At 45.0% G+C, this 15,307-nt stretch overlaps 1 protein-coding gene across 1 annotated transcript in view; it reads left to right on the plus strand.

Annotated features, from left to right (window-relative positions):
* LOC137562270 (uncharacterized) overlaps nucleotides 1–15,307 on the plus strand; it is a 294,902-nt gene that overhangs the window by 75,293 nt on the left and 204,302 nt on the right. Inside the window, exons 4-6 of the mRNA XM_068273603.1 lie at nucleotides 3,580–4,871; nucleotides 7,404–7,465; nucleotides 11,632–11,792. Coding sequence (XP_068129704.1) covers nucleotides 3,580–4,871; nucleotides 7,404–7,465; nucleotides 11,632–11,792 — 1,515 coding nt within the window. The remainder of the gene's footprint in view (nucleotides 1–3,579; nucleotides 4,872–7,403; nucleotides 7,466–11,631; nucleotides 11,793–15,307) is intronic.

Raw genomic sequence — 15,307 nt, forward strand, 5'->3', positions numbered from 1 at the left:
ATCGCTGAGTCAACAGATGGATGGCCACCTTAATTCCCCACACACTTTTGTCCAAAGAGGGACTGTCCCTTCAAAAAGGGACAGTTGGGATCTATGATGGTGAGAGAGCAGACAGAGTTTTTGTTCTACGGACCCTGCAGGCAAGCCTCTGCTCTGCACCTTACGGTGTACATTTACCAGCTTACCCACCCTCTAATTGTTCTGTAATTGCACTTTTATTTCCCTCAGCCAGCCTCGTGCTTCACATTGCCTTTTACAAAAACCTGAATGCAGCGGGCCCTGCACCAGCCCTAAGTCATTAAATGAGAGGCAGCCTGGGGGGAAATCTCCCCCCTTCCCCCCTGGCCAGTCCTCCCCTGGTAGTAATAAGCAAGTAGCAGTGATGGCAGATACTGTTAAGCAGGTAGCAGTTATGGCAGGTAGTAATATGCAGGTAGAAGTGATGGCAGGTAGCAGTGATTGCAGGTAGTGTTAAGCAGGTAGCCGCGATGGTAGATAGTGATAAGCAGGTAGTGATGTCATGTAGTAATAAGCAGGTATCAGTGATGGTAGGATGTGTTAAGCAGGTAGCAGTGATGGCAGGTAGTAATAGGCAGGAAGTAATGATGTCAGGTAGTGACAAGCAGGTAGCAATAATGGCAGGTAGTAGTAAGCATGTAGCAGTGATGGCAGCTAGTAATAAGCCGGTAGCATTGATGTCAGCTAGTAATAAGCAGGTAGCAGTGATGGCAGGTACTGATAAGCAGATAGCAGTAATGACAGGTAGTGTTAAGCAGATAGCAGTGATGTCAGGTAGTGATAAGCAGGTAGTGGTGATGTTAGGTAGTAATAAGCAGGTAGCAGTGATGACAGGTAGTAATAAGCAGGTAGTAGTGATGGCAGGTAGTAATAAGCAGGTAGCAGTAATGTCAGGTAGAAATAAGCAGGCAGTGGTGATGTAAGATACTAATAAGCTGGTAGTAGTGATGACAGGTAGTAATAATCAGGTTTCAGTCATGTCAGGTAGTGATGATAAGCAGGTAGCAGTGATGTCAGGTGGTAATAAGCATGTAGCAGTGATGGCAGGTAGGAATAAGCATGTAGCAGTGATGACAGGTAGTGATAAGCAGGTGGTAGTTATGGCAGATAGTGATAAGGCGGTAGTAGTGATGCCAGATAGTATTAAGCAGGTAGCAGTGATGGCAGGTAGTGATAAGCAGATAGCAGTGATGGCAGGTAATGATAAGCAGGTAGCAGTGATGGCAGGTAGTGATAAGCAGGTAGCAGTGATGTCAGGTAGTGATAAGCAGGTAGCAGTGATGGCAGGTAATGATAAGCAGGTAGCAGTGATGGCAGGTAGTGATAAGCAGGTAGCAGTGATGGCAGGTAGTGATAAGCAGATAGCAGTGATGGCAGGTAATGATAAGCAGGTAGCAGTGATGGCAGGTAATGATAAGCAGGTAGCAGTGATGGCAGGTAGTGATAAGCAGATAGCAGTGATGGCAGGTAATGATAAGCAGATAGCAGTGATGGCAGGTAATGATAAGCAGGTAGCAGTGATGGCAGGTAGTGATAAGCAGGTAGCAGTGATGTCAAGGAAGTGATAAGCAGGTAGAAGTGAAGGCAGGTAGTGATAAGCAGATAGCAGAGATGACAGGTAGTAATAACTAAGTTGGAGTTTGGCATAAGAAAAGGGATTAAATGTTGGGGTATGGCAGGACAATAATCAAGGTTCAGAAAGTGAACAGTGTATTAAAAACAACATTATGTCTAGATGCTAAATTACAGGTAAAATCAACTTTTTGCCAATTGTAAGGATCTCTAAAGCCAAGCCAATAATACTGAAGGGGCCCTTAAAGAGAACCCGAGGTGGGTTTGAAGAATATTATCTGCATACAGAGGCTGGATCTGCCTATACAGCCCAGCCTCTGTTGCTATCCCAAACCCCCCTAAGGTCCCCCTGCACTCTGCAATCCCTCATAAATCACAGCCACGCTGCTGACAAACAGCTTGTCAGAGCTGGCTGTGTTTATCTCTATAGTGTCAGTCTGCTGCTCTCCCCGCCTCCTGCAGAACTCCAGTCCCCGCCTGCATCCCTTCCCTCCCTGCTGATTGGAGGGAAGGGACGGGGGCAGGGACCGAAGCTATGCAGGAGGCGGGGGAGCAGCTGAGACGGACACTACAGATGTAAATACAGCCTAACAGCATGGCTGTGATTTATGAGGGATTGCAGAGTGCAGGGGGACCTTAGTGGGGTTTGGGATAGCAACAGAGGCTGGGCTGTATAGGCAGATCCAGCCTCTGTATGCAGATAACATTCTTTAAAGACACCTCGGGTTCTCTTTAACGAATAGCTGGTTAAATGGAAGCTACAGTTTATATAATCAGCTATTTCTAACTACATTGTTATCCAATTTCCAAAGATTTGTTTATCATTTACACCTTAGCCCAGTGATGGCGAACCGTTCAGAGGCCGAGGGCCCAAACTGCAACCCGAAATCGACTTATTTATATTGAATACTGGCTGCCCGACCCCATGTGATCCCCCGCCGGGCTGTGAGCCTCTAGCCATTTTGTCACTCCAGATGAAAGAGCCTGCAGCCTTCCCCCCCATGAAAATAATCATAATGAGGCAATCGTTTACCAGAAGATAATCATAACGCATAATGTTTCACAAGAAAATAATCGTAACGCATAATGTTTCACAAGAAAATAATCGTAATGCAGTAATCTTTCACCAGAAAAAAAAATTGTAATGTGGCCAGAGTTTCAACAGAAAATAATCACACTGCAGTAATCTTTCACCAGAAAAAATCGTAATGTGGCCAGTGTTTCAACAGAAAACAATCACACTGCAGCAATCTTTCACCAGAAAAAATTGTAATGTGGCCAGCGTTTCAAAAGAAATTAATCACACTGCAGCAATGTTTCACTAGACAAAAATCGTAATGTGGCCAGCGTTTAAACACAAAATATTGTAACCTGTAAAAAAATAGTATTTACTCAACTGGCAGAAGTCTCCTCTCCCGGGGGCGGCGCGCAGCTCCACGATTACCTTCCTGCAGCCACCCGAAAGTCCCGAGCTGACAAGACCAGGTTCCCCTGCGAGCAGAGCGGGGAGGGGGTGGGGGCAGAGCTTTCAAAAACATCTTCTCGAGTTCTCGGCGGCGGGGGTTGTTAAGATTAGTGGTGGTAGCGGACACAGCACGCGTGCCCACAGAGACGGCTCCGTGTGCTGCCTCGGGCACGCGTGCCACAGGTTCGCCATCACTGCCTTAGGCTGAAAATAGTGTCACTCTGCTTTTGGACAGAAGTAGGATAAGCTAGTCTCAATATAACATTATATGTGGTTCATATCTTAAGATTGTAGATGACCATCAATTTCTGATCTGAGAAATGATAAAATCGACCAGAAATCAACCAGAAAAAAATTGATACATATGTGAGAAGCCTTAGCAAGGAGCCATACAGCTGATTGCTATTATCTGTTGGTCTGTTATTTTTAGGCAACTTAGAAACAAAGTAAAAGCAGTGGTCTGACCACTAGCGACTGGTTTGTGAAGGTGTCTATACTTATGGTATGTTTTTCTTTACCTACAGTTTCCAGAACTGAATGTCTAACAACTGCTGCAGCTACAACATCAAGCACCACCATTACCAGCACAATCTTGTCAACAAATACATCTGACTCAAATACTTCTTTAACATCCTTAACCACTAATGCCACCAGTACACTAATATCGACTTTATCATCTACTGTCTCCACTTCACTGTCAACCCCATTAACATCTAGTCCCAATACATTCACAACAAACACTTCAGTTTCTTTTTCAAGCTCATCAACCTCTGGTACTCAGAATTCAGTGTCATCTTCTGCTCTCAGCACACTACTATCTGCATCCTCCAACAATTCTACATTAACATCCAGTGCCACTGTAGCAGTCACAACCCTGTCCAGTACCAATACAATCTCAGCAGTTGCATCATCCTCCAATACCAGCACAATTTCAGCAGTTCCATCAACCACCAATAGTAGTACAATCTCAGCAGTCCCATCAACCACCAATACCAGCACAATTTCAGCAGTCCCATCAACCTCCAATGCCAGCACAATTTTAGCAGTTCCATCAACCACCAATAGTAGTACAATCTCAGCAGTCCCATCAACCACCAATACCAGCACAATTTCAGCAGTCCCATCAACCTCCAATGCCAGCACAATTTCAGCAGTCCCATCAACCACCAATACCAGCACAATTTCAGCAGTCCCATCAACCTCCAATGCCAGCACAATTTCAGCAGTCCCATCAACCACCAATACCAGCACAATTTCAGCAGTCCAATCAACCACCAATACCAGCACAATCTCAGCAGTCCCATCAACTTCCAATACCAGCACAATCTCAGCAGTAGCATCAACCTCCAATACCAGCACCATCTCAGCAGTCCCATCAACTTCCAATACCAGCACCATCTCAGCAGTCCCATCAACTTCCAATACCAGCACAATCTCAGCAGTAGCATCAACCTCCAATACCAGCACCATCTCAGCAGTCCCATCAACTTCCAATACCAGCACAATCTCAGCAGTAGCATCAACCTCCAATACCAGCACCATCTCAGCAGTCCCATCAACTTCCAATACCAGCACAATCTCAGCAGTAGCATCAACCTCCAATACCAGCACCATCTCAGCAGTCCCATCAACTTCCAATACTTCCTCATCAACAACTATCAGCTCATCCAGCACAACTGCCAACCAAACAACCACAGTCACTCCTATTGTTTCTTTGCCATTGGAGTTCAAAATCACAAATAAAAACTTCACTGATGCACTAAAAAACAAATCATCTAGCGAATTTTTAAATCTAAAGAAAACTGTGGAGGAACAGGTAAGGATAAATAATAACTTTAGAACTCTTCCACAGAAGTGAGCCTCAAAGTTTACAACAAAAAATCCAGCTAGTTTACAACTTCCATTTCCAGCTAGAACAGTGCCGCATCTTGTTGCTAATGTTATTTAACATAGTTACATAGTTACTTACTTAATCCTGTGTCTCCCACTGGAGCAAAGGGCCTCAACAAATGTGTGCCACCGGTTTCTGTCCTGGGCGATTTTTTCTATCTCAGTCCATGTTGCCCCTGCCTTCTTGATTTCTTTACATCTTGTTGCTAATGTTATTTAACATAGTTACATAGTTAGTTTGGTTGAAAAAAAAGACATTTGTCCATCAAGTCCAGCCAGAAAAATAAAATAAAATAAAGTAAGACACCCTGCTGAACTTGCACATGTCCCAGTTGATCCAAGGGAAGGCAAAAAAAAACCTTACAAGGCCTGGGGCCAATTAGCCTTAACCTCCTGGGGACTGTGTCATGCCAATGGATGTGACTGCGCCAGCAGCCCCAGGACCGCCTAACGCCAATTGGCGTCAAGTCCTGGAGCTGGCTTGTGCAGGAGATAGCGCGCAGTCTGTGCGCGCATCTCCTGCTCGGAAGGAAGCTCCGCCCTGCCTTCAGTCTCCGTGCGACGATCGCCTCTCGGGAGAATGTTAGACTGCAAAAACGCCGTCTTTTTACTAAGTACAGCGCTGCGATCTGCAGCAGCGCTGTACTGGGGACAGCCGTGTGACACAGCTGTCCCCCTGGCACACAAGAGAGCGATTGGCTCTCATAGGCTGAAGCCTATGACAGCCGATTGCATCATTGGCTGGCTGGGGGGAGGGAGGGTTTTCAGGGGGGGAGAAAAAAATAAATAAATAGTAAATTTTATTAAAAAATAATAATAACATATATAAAAATAAACAATGTGGGGGGGGGGGGATCAGACCCCACCAACAGAGAGCTCTGTTGGTGGGGAGAAAAAGGGGGGGGATGACTTGTGTGCTGTGTTGTGTGACCCTGCAGCGACACTCTAGGATTCTTCTTCACCTCACTGAGCATTCTGAGCTGTGCTCTTGCAGTCATCTTTACAGGATGACCAATCCTAGGGAGAGTAGCAGCAGTGCTGAACTTTCTCCATTCATAGACAGTTTGTCTTACTGTGGACTGATGAACTGCAAGGCTTTTGGAGATAATTTTATAACCATTTTCAGCTTTATGCGAGTCAACAAATCTTAATCGTAGGTTGTTCGAGAGCACTTTTGGGTGAGGCAACATTCACATCAGGCAATGCTTCTTGGGAAATGCAAACCCCAAACTGGTGTGCGTTTTTTTATAAGGCAGGGCAGCAGTAACCAACTCCTCCAATCTCATGTCATTGATTGGACTCCAGCTGGCTGTGGCTGACACTTCACTCTAATTAGCTCTAGGAGATGTCATTAGTCTAGGGCAGACTTTCTCAACCTTTTTAACCTGGAGAAACCCTGCAAATAATTTTTGGACCTCAAAGAACCCCTGCAAATTGTTTTTATGGATCTTAAAGGGAACCAGAGACAAAGCACCCTTGTGTATTTTACCATATATCAGTAAGAACATTAGAGAAAACACTTACCATGCTCTCTGTTTCATCCTCACTACTAAAAGTGTCTGTTATCAGCTGTGATAAGAATCCTGGACTGAGCATTCAGTCTGGCTTTGTAGGGAATAATTATAGCTGAGTCATTATAGCAGAGCCACAAGGGGGCAGGCTTGGGCTTGAAAAGACACCAGAGAAGACAGACTCAGCTATAATCTCTCCGTAGCAAAGCTAGACTGAGTGCTCAGTCGGCGATTCTTATCAGAGGTGATAACAGTCAGATAAAACAGAGAACAATTAAACAAAGAGCAGATTAGGTGTTTACTGTCATGTTCCCACTGATTTATAAGGTAAAATACTTGAGGGTGCTTCGTCTCTGGTTCTCTTTAAGGAACCCCTGCATGAATTTTGCAGGAGGCATGGACTTTAAAAAGTAGCCTTTGCTGTTTATTTCACAACCCCTTATTATAGTGCCCCTCATTATACTGCCTCTTGACTCTAGTGCTTTTTATTATTGTGCTCAATATTTTTATTTTGATCTGATTTAGTGCTTATTTTATCCCCTACTTAAATGTGCTTTATCATACTTCCCCCACGATGGGGAAAAATGCCAAGGAACTCCTGCAGAGTACTCAAGGAACCCTGGTTGAGAAAGCCTGGTCTAGGGTCTTGGGTTTCACATACTTTTTTTTCCACCTGCACTTTGAATGTTTACATGGTGTGTTCAATAAAAAGATGGAAACATTTAATTACTATATTTGTGTGGTATTAATTTAAGCAGACTACTGTATGATTGTCTATTGTTGTGACTTAGATGAAGATCAGATCACACTTTATGACCAATTTGTGCAGAAATCCATATAATTACAAATAGTTCACATACTTTTTGAAACTGGAAATGTTTACTAAAGTAGATTGCAGATTGACTCCCCCAACCTAATTCTGATTATGTGTTTTTATCCCATTACAGTTGTCAACAGTTTACAAAGCAAAATACCCGAACTTCCAGAGCATAAATGTGACAGATTTCAGGTAAGTAACTGATTTGTATTCAGCTATCACAGAGCTGCAATCATCACTATGAACTATAGCGATGCAAGAAATATATTGTGCTCATTCAAGTTAATTGCTCCAAACGTGCTATTCTTAGCAGATTTACTGTGAAAGTCAGGACCATTTGTGAGAACATGTAAGTCAGTTTGTTTACCTGCTGACTCTATTGAGGAAGCAGTTGATGTGATAGTACAGTATGAGAGTTCCCCTCCTTAGTAATTTTAACTCTTTGTGCTTCATACAGACTGTTTTTCCTCAGTTAATTCAAAGTCCAGCTCTGCCTCCTGAGTAATAGCAGCCAGCATGAGAACATAAAAACCCGTACCCATTATGCGATATCCCCAATGATTTTTCCGCCAACCGGCAATTTTTGGAGTGACGAGCAATCGTTTCTGCAGACTTGTGATGTGTTTACAGGTGCGTGATCACACGAATGACGTTTAGCGGCGCGCGGCAATAACGACCATCACAGCGGATCAGATCTTTAAAATCCCCCGACGACTCTGTGCAAAGTACTGCAATCGCCTGACTTCCCGTTCGCGCCCGCCATGTGTCGTCATGTGACGTCACGTGTACCCACCGGCCATAAGTTGGATCGTGGAACGCTCATCGTCAGGGGCGTGTCGTTGGATTCATCTTCCTCCATCGGGCGGTAAGTATTTAGCTTAAGAATATAACAATGGGCGGCACTCTGCTAACAGAGATAAAGCCTTCCCTTTGCAGTGCAGTTTTGTCTAACATTATGGACAATAGGACCATCCCCACCTCAGGCTTGAGGAGGTGGAGGTAAGTAAAACAATGCATGTAACAGTAGACCACAGCACAACAGGCGACTTATTGTGGAAGTACAGGGATACATTGGTACCCCTATCCCCTGCTACAAACGTTTAAAGGAAATAAAAGTGCACACACCCACAAACCAAGAAAATATTTCAATATTCTTAAAAAAAAACCACAAATCTTTTTAAAGTTAATGGAAGAGACCCCACATTGCACATCCACATTTACAGGTCACTTGTTGCACATTAATACCGGTAATAATTGGTGATGGTCATGTCTAGGAGAACAAGAGGCGTAGCTAGGCTTTTCAACGTCTGGGAAAAAAGTTCCCCCCCCCTGGACAAATTGGGCATGGCCACACATCAGAATGTGGGTGTGGTCATGGGTGGAGCCAAATGTACAAATGCTGTTTGGATAGCCAGATGTGCCCCCTTCCTTCCGTTTAGATAGCCAAATATACCCCCCATTTAGATAGCCAGATGTGCCTCCCTTGCCCTCGTTTAGATAGCCAGATGTAGCCCCTATAATTAGCCAGATGTGCCCCCCTATTTCTGTTGCACTTCTCAAACTTCTGCACTTCTCTGCAGAGAGAGGGATAGAAGCAGGGGAACTTTGGACAGCCATCGAGTTGCCTCTCACTTATTTGGGGGTGCGGTGGCCATGCTCTGTGCCCCTTACAGTGCTGCACCCAGGGACATGTGTCCTTCCTTGCTCACCCATAGCTACGCCTCTGAGGAGAACTCATCAGAAAGCATGCTATTTGTTTTATGAGCTAACAGATTTGCAAAGCTCTGAATTGCTGAGATCACATCATGCTTTAGCACATGATCGTGGCTAGCAAATCAGAGACTTACATATTGTTATGTTCAGTAATCACTGATCCCGAATAAACTGGAACTAGCTTTAATTAGAAGTTACAGTAGCTGTACATCAATACAATAACTTTTGTAAAGCGCTTTTCTGCCATAGGACTGAAAGCGCATAGATACGTCTCAGATCAATACATGGTTGAATGCTGGACTGTGTTACAGAGGAGATAGTCAGGTTTTCGTAAAAGCCAGACTAAACAGGTGGCTTTTCAGTTTTTGCACTTAAATGCTTCCAGGGATGGAGATGCATAGGCAAACACAGGGGGAGGGGGGTTACAGCTGCCCAGAATCCACCCTCAGACAGTGTCTGGGGACAGGCACAAGTTAAGACACCAGAATATCTGCAGGTATCCTGCCGCCTAGAGCACCATGCTGCTTTTTGCACTATGTGCCGCCCCCTTTCTTTCCCAGCTACAGTTGACTTTGGATGTAGCAGCAGCAGCATATGTACAGGAACTAAACAGAGCACTGAGCCAGGTATGAGCACAGCCCTGTGCCCCTGCTGTGTGAATGCTTCACTTTCCCCTTCATTAGCAATGTCGGCTGTCCTCATTTTTATCTGTATCCAAACTGCTCCTAATCTATCCCGTTGTTGATCAGGACCAGGTTGGACATTTAGGAAATAATCGTCAGATCCTTTCAGTCGGACGGGAAATTGCATTATGTGTACCCAGCATGATGTGTCATGTCACCATATCATTATAATGTAATGTGCGTGGCTGAGGAAGACCTTTCAGGAATCCCGCCCTTGAAAATCCTGGGTTTGCCCCTGAGATGTCCTGATTGGGTGTGGTAGGGAGTTCCAAAGTGTGAGAGCATGACAGAAGGCTCTGTCTCCAAAGATTTTGAGGTGGACTCTGGGGGTGACCAAGTTATTAGATCCATCGGATCTAAGATTGTGGGAGAATTCCAGAACAGAAGATTGGTGGAAGTGGCACACCTTACCCAAGTGGTGGGTGCAAATCCTGTAGGTGAATGTTTTTGTCTGCACTGTCTGAAGAAGGGGACCCGCTGTTGGCCTCTAAACAATTGTCACATTATGTGCTGATAGAGCAATAAAAAGAGGACTATTGCAACTTGAACCTGGTGTGCGACTCTAGACTTACATTTGATTGCTAAGATTGTGGGAGGTGTGATTCAGTTGCAAGAAATCCTTCAGGTATCCAGGGCCCAGAATGTGCAAGGATTTGAATGTCAATAAGTCAATCTTATACAGAATTCTCCATTTCATCAGTAGCCAGTGGAGTAAGCAAAGGATCGGTGTTATGTGGCAATGCCGGGCTTGGCTTGTTAACAGCCTTGCAGCGGCATTCTGCACTAATCGAGCAATGCTTTGCTTGGTATCCAGTACACAGACTAACAGGCAGGAAGAGGAACAACAAATCTAGTAAACAGCAAAGATTCAGTACATCCCATGCAATCATGCAGTAGCACAGCAGTATAACACAGTGCCACCTGCTGGCCAGAAGTATGAACACCACACATTTCAGTCCTGGCGATTTTCTTAGTACACCTTTGTTTGGAGCCTGGATTTTTATCTCAGGGGAAGCAGACTCTGGACTTATAGCATGTAGAGCACTTCTCTGAGTTTCTGCTACAGCATTTTCAGTTTGACTTGCAGCTTGACGTGCAATTGTAAAAACTCCTTTAAGAGTTAAATCATGTTCAACAAGCAATCTCTCTCTAACACAGTGAGGGCCGTTTCTAGTCTTTTTGTCAACCCAGGCAAACAGTCATGTGTCACCCCCCCCACCACCACCACAAAAAGGAAAAAAAAAACACACACCCACTCACACTAGAATATAAGCAATGTGCTATATAGGGTGGATGCATAATACAGGGAGTCCTTGAGATAAAAACAACTCGCCGATCCTGTCGCATTTCATTCTACACTCCTCCTGCACTCTCTCATCCCAGTGTGTAAATATGCAGCAGAAGCTGTGCTCTTAGCTCTCTGCTGGATTGCAGTGATATGCCCCCCCCCCCCCCCCCTCCAAACTTCCAGATGTCTGTTGGGTACCCTCTTGGGGACCCACAGATGTATGCATTCCCACCCCACATGGAATGAACATATGGGTATCTATCCACACAACTACTAGGCAATATCCTCAGTACTATCAACTGAAAAGCCCCCACATCCGAATTCACCACTCACCCTCTGCCCAACATCAGTAAACGCCTTTCTTTAACTCCTTCCTCATCAAGATAATCGCTGGCGTTCCCTTTTTTGTGACATGGTCCCAAAAGTGCTCCTGACTTATATAACAAATTTGGTAATATTGGAATGTTTGGGGATATTGCGATTATTTAGGAGAGACAGAGCCGTAGACTTAAATGCAAAATTAATGATTAATTAACTTCCAATCGTTCCTTATAATCATAATATCTAATGACTGGATTAAAATGAATGTTGACCACTCAATGTCCATTGGGTATGATCTAGATTAAAGATTTCCCTACTTTAATTTGACATGAATGTTGCTGTTTATTTTACAGTAATGGCTCTGTGGTTGTTGCATCAACAGTTCAGTTTGCTAGCAATGACACAGCTCCAGCACCCTCAAGTGAAAACACTGTACGTGCGCTGCTCAGCAGTCTTCAAGGCAATAGCAGTGTTGGGGACTTTCAGCTTTCACCAGAAAGCATCACTTCCAACAGTAAGTAAGAAACTAGCAGCTAAACATATTATAATAGTTAGTGCATTGTGTTATCATACTGCACCACTTTATAAGTAGTTTGAATTTTTAATGACATTGAAATTTGATTGGGCGTTTGCATTTTTTAGACAAGATGAAGATAGTATGAAAAGTGCAAGAATTCTGCCCAGGGGTCAGAACAAATTTAACAAAAATGATATTACATAATGCAAACTGCTGTAACTCTACTGATATTTACATAGGCCTATTGCTATGGTAATTTCCAGGAGTATTGCTCACTCTCCTTTTAAGTAAAGGTGTGCTGTAGCCTTAAAGTGGATCCGAGATGAACTTTTACTCATTGCATAATTGTGTTCCTTACATATAGTTTATAGGGCATTCCTCAAGCCAAATACTTGTTTTGTTTTAATACCCTAATTTCCTATAAACTAAATAAGCCACACCCACAGCTTCTCCAGAGTGCCTTGGCGCTTGCAAGGGATTGTGGGATTTCAGTCTGGGCAGGTGAAAAAGGTGTTACTAGCTATAGATTTCAGAGGCAGAGTTTTCACAATCTGAGACCTGCAGTGCAGATACAGATCAGTTGTCTGTGTAATGGAGGAGATAAGAGTGGAGTTTTCACAGATTATGCAGATTAGCATGCCTAGATACAGATAAGCTTGCCTGTGTGTGTGATTGTGTAATAGTGACAAGCAGAAAAAATGTCTGCTCCCATTGTATCACAGGAAAAAATATTAATATACTGTTGAAGCTGTTTGAAGATAGATTTGCTGTGTAAACTATCTAAACTTTAGATAAGATATATAGACAAGTCACTTGTTATATTTAGTTTTTCATCTCGGATCCGCTTTAAGGGCTGGTTCGTATGGGCTTCTGTTGAGCTTCTGCTCAGTGTCTCATTTAAACGCTGTTTTTTTTTTTTGTTCAATAATGCCAGTGTTTAACAGCTAAGCTTTTAGCGGCTTTTAAAGGTAACCTTAAAGAGAATCTGTATTGTTAAAATCGCACAAAAGTAAACATAGCAGTGCGTTAGGGGACATCTCCTATTACCCTCTGTCACAATTTCGCCGCTCCTCGCCGCATTAAAAGTGGTTAAAAACAGTTTTAAAAAGTTTGTTTATAAACAAACAAAATGGCCACCAAAACAGGAAGTAGGTTAATGTACAGTATAACCACACATAGAAAATACATTCATACACAAGCAGGCTGTATGCAGCCTTCCTTTTTAATCTCAAGAGATCATTTGTGTGTTTCTTTCCCCCTGCAGCTATCTTCCACTGAAGTGTCAGGCTGTTTCTTACTGCAGAGTGCAGACAGCTCTGCCCGTATGTAATTCATCAGTATGTGAAAGCCCAGCCAGCTCAGAGGAGGATTTATCCAGCTTGTAAAAGATAATAGAGCAGAGAGAAGCTGCACTAATCTAAATAACACACAGGCTGTGTGCAGAGAGGGGCCTGGAGGGGGGAGATGCATCACAGAACCACAACACTGAAGAACTTGGCAGCCTTCCAGACACAGGCTGACAAGTCTGACAAGAGAGAGATAAGTTGATTTATTACAGAGATGGTGATAGTCAGAGCCGGATTAAGGCTAAATGGGGCCCTAAGCAAAGTAACTGATTTGGGCCCCCCCATCATGTCGTAATAGAATCAGAAGATGCAGCTGCACAGCAATATGTCGCACACACCGGGCAGCCGAGCTACTGGTTGCTATGGGCAACAGCACGCTTTCCTCTGTGGGTGCACAATGCAGGGAATAGCAGCGGCAAAATGCAGAGTGAGAGATGAATGGCTGGGACATTTGCACTCAGGGGCTGGGGCACCCCTGTGAAGAAGGAGCCAGATATCACAGCAGCAGCACTTTCCCCCTGCATCTCCAGCCTGGCAATAGCAGAAAGCTCTGGACACCGCCAAACCGGAAGCCGTTCCCCAGACAGAATTACATAACCACCCCCACCCAGGGCCGGAGCTACCATAGGAAAAAATAGGCAGCTGCCCCAGGGCCCCAGAGCCTGTAGGGGCCCCCAAGATGTCCCTCCCCATCTTAACTGTTTCTCCCAAGGGACTCTGGAAAGGGCTGTTAAGTTGGGAGGTGATTGGGGGAGGGTCAGCAGCCAGCTCAGGAGCCCAGGGGGGAAGTTTGGCTGCAACAAAGGGCTTCTAATGACGCTTTTTGGTCGGGGGGTGTCTGTTGGGGGGCCCCCAGGCTAATTTTGCCCTAGGGCCCCATTGTTACTTGAACCGGCCCTGCCCCCACCACCGAACAACCAATTTCCTCCCAAACTAGACAGCCACCATGCAGCCTCCATCCCAGTGAATACGATAGTCCAGCAGAGAAGGCAGCCGCAGTGGGGGAGAATGACAGCACCATATGAATCACATTCACCTATTGCGATCCAAGCAATAGAGGTCCCGTCATCTGGAGCCCATCTGTCTCCTCTAGAGTGCTGCCGCTCTGTTACTACTACTATTACTACTTCCTACTAGTGTTGGGCGAACAGTGTTCGCCACTGTTCGGGTTCTGCAGAACATCACCCTGTTCGGGTGATGTTCGAGTTCGGCCGAACACCTGACGGTGCTCGGCCAAACCGTTCGGCCATATGGCCGAACTAAGAGCGCATGGCCGAACGTTCCCCGAACGTTCGGCTAGCGCTGTGATTGGCCGAACGGGTCACGTGGTTCGGACCCGAACGCGCTCTGATTGGCCGAACTGTCACGTGGTTCGGGTAAATAAATACCCGAACCACGTCATATCTCCGCCATTTGTCTGTGGGTTTAGCTTTGGGTAGGCAGGCAGGGTAGTTCGCGCTCCAGCCACGCTAGCCAGGGTCCCCCCCAGTCATTGTGTGTCGCTGCTGGGAATAGTAGTACACCGCTCGCTCAGCATTCTGTTTACTGCCACTCTGTGTACCTCGCTCAGCCACACTATATAGCATTCTGTTTACTGCCACTCTGTGTCTGCTGGGAATAGTAGTACACCGCTTGCACAGCCACACTATATAGCATTCTGTTTACTGCCACTCTGTGTACCTCGCTCAGCCACACTATATAGCATTCTGTTTACTGCCACTCTGTGTCTGCTGGGAATAGTGGTACACCGCTCGCTCAGCCACACTATATAGCATTCTGTTCACTGTTCTGTGTCTGCTTGGAATAGTGGTACACCGCTCGTTCAGCCACACTATATAGCATTCTGTGTACTGTTCTGTGTCTGCTGGGAACAGTAGTACACCGCTCGTTCAGCCACACTATATAGCATTCTGTGTACTGTTCTGTGTCTGCTGGGAACAGTAGTACACCGCTCGCTCAGCCACACTATATAGCATTCTGTTCACTGTTCTGTGTCTGCTGGGAATAGTGGTACACCGCTCGCTCAGCCACACTATATAGCATTCTGTTCACTGTTCTGTGTCTGCTGGGAATAGTGGTACACCGCTCGCTCAGCCACACTATATAGCATTCTGTTTACTGTTCTGTGTCTGCTGGGAATAGTGGTACACCGCTCGCTCATCCACA

Source organism: Hyperolius riggenbachi, chromosome 3 (genome assembly GCF_040937935.1).
Source record: "Hyperolius riggenbachi isolate aHypRig1 chromosome 3, aHypRig1.pri, whole genome shotgun sequence".
Lineage (NCBI taxonomy): Eukaryota > Metazoa > Chordata > Amphibia > Anura > Hyperoliidae > Hyperolius > Hyperolius riggenbachi.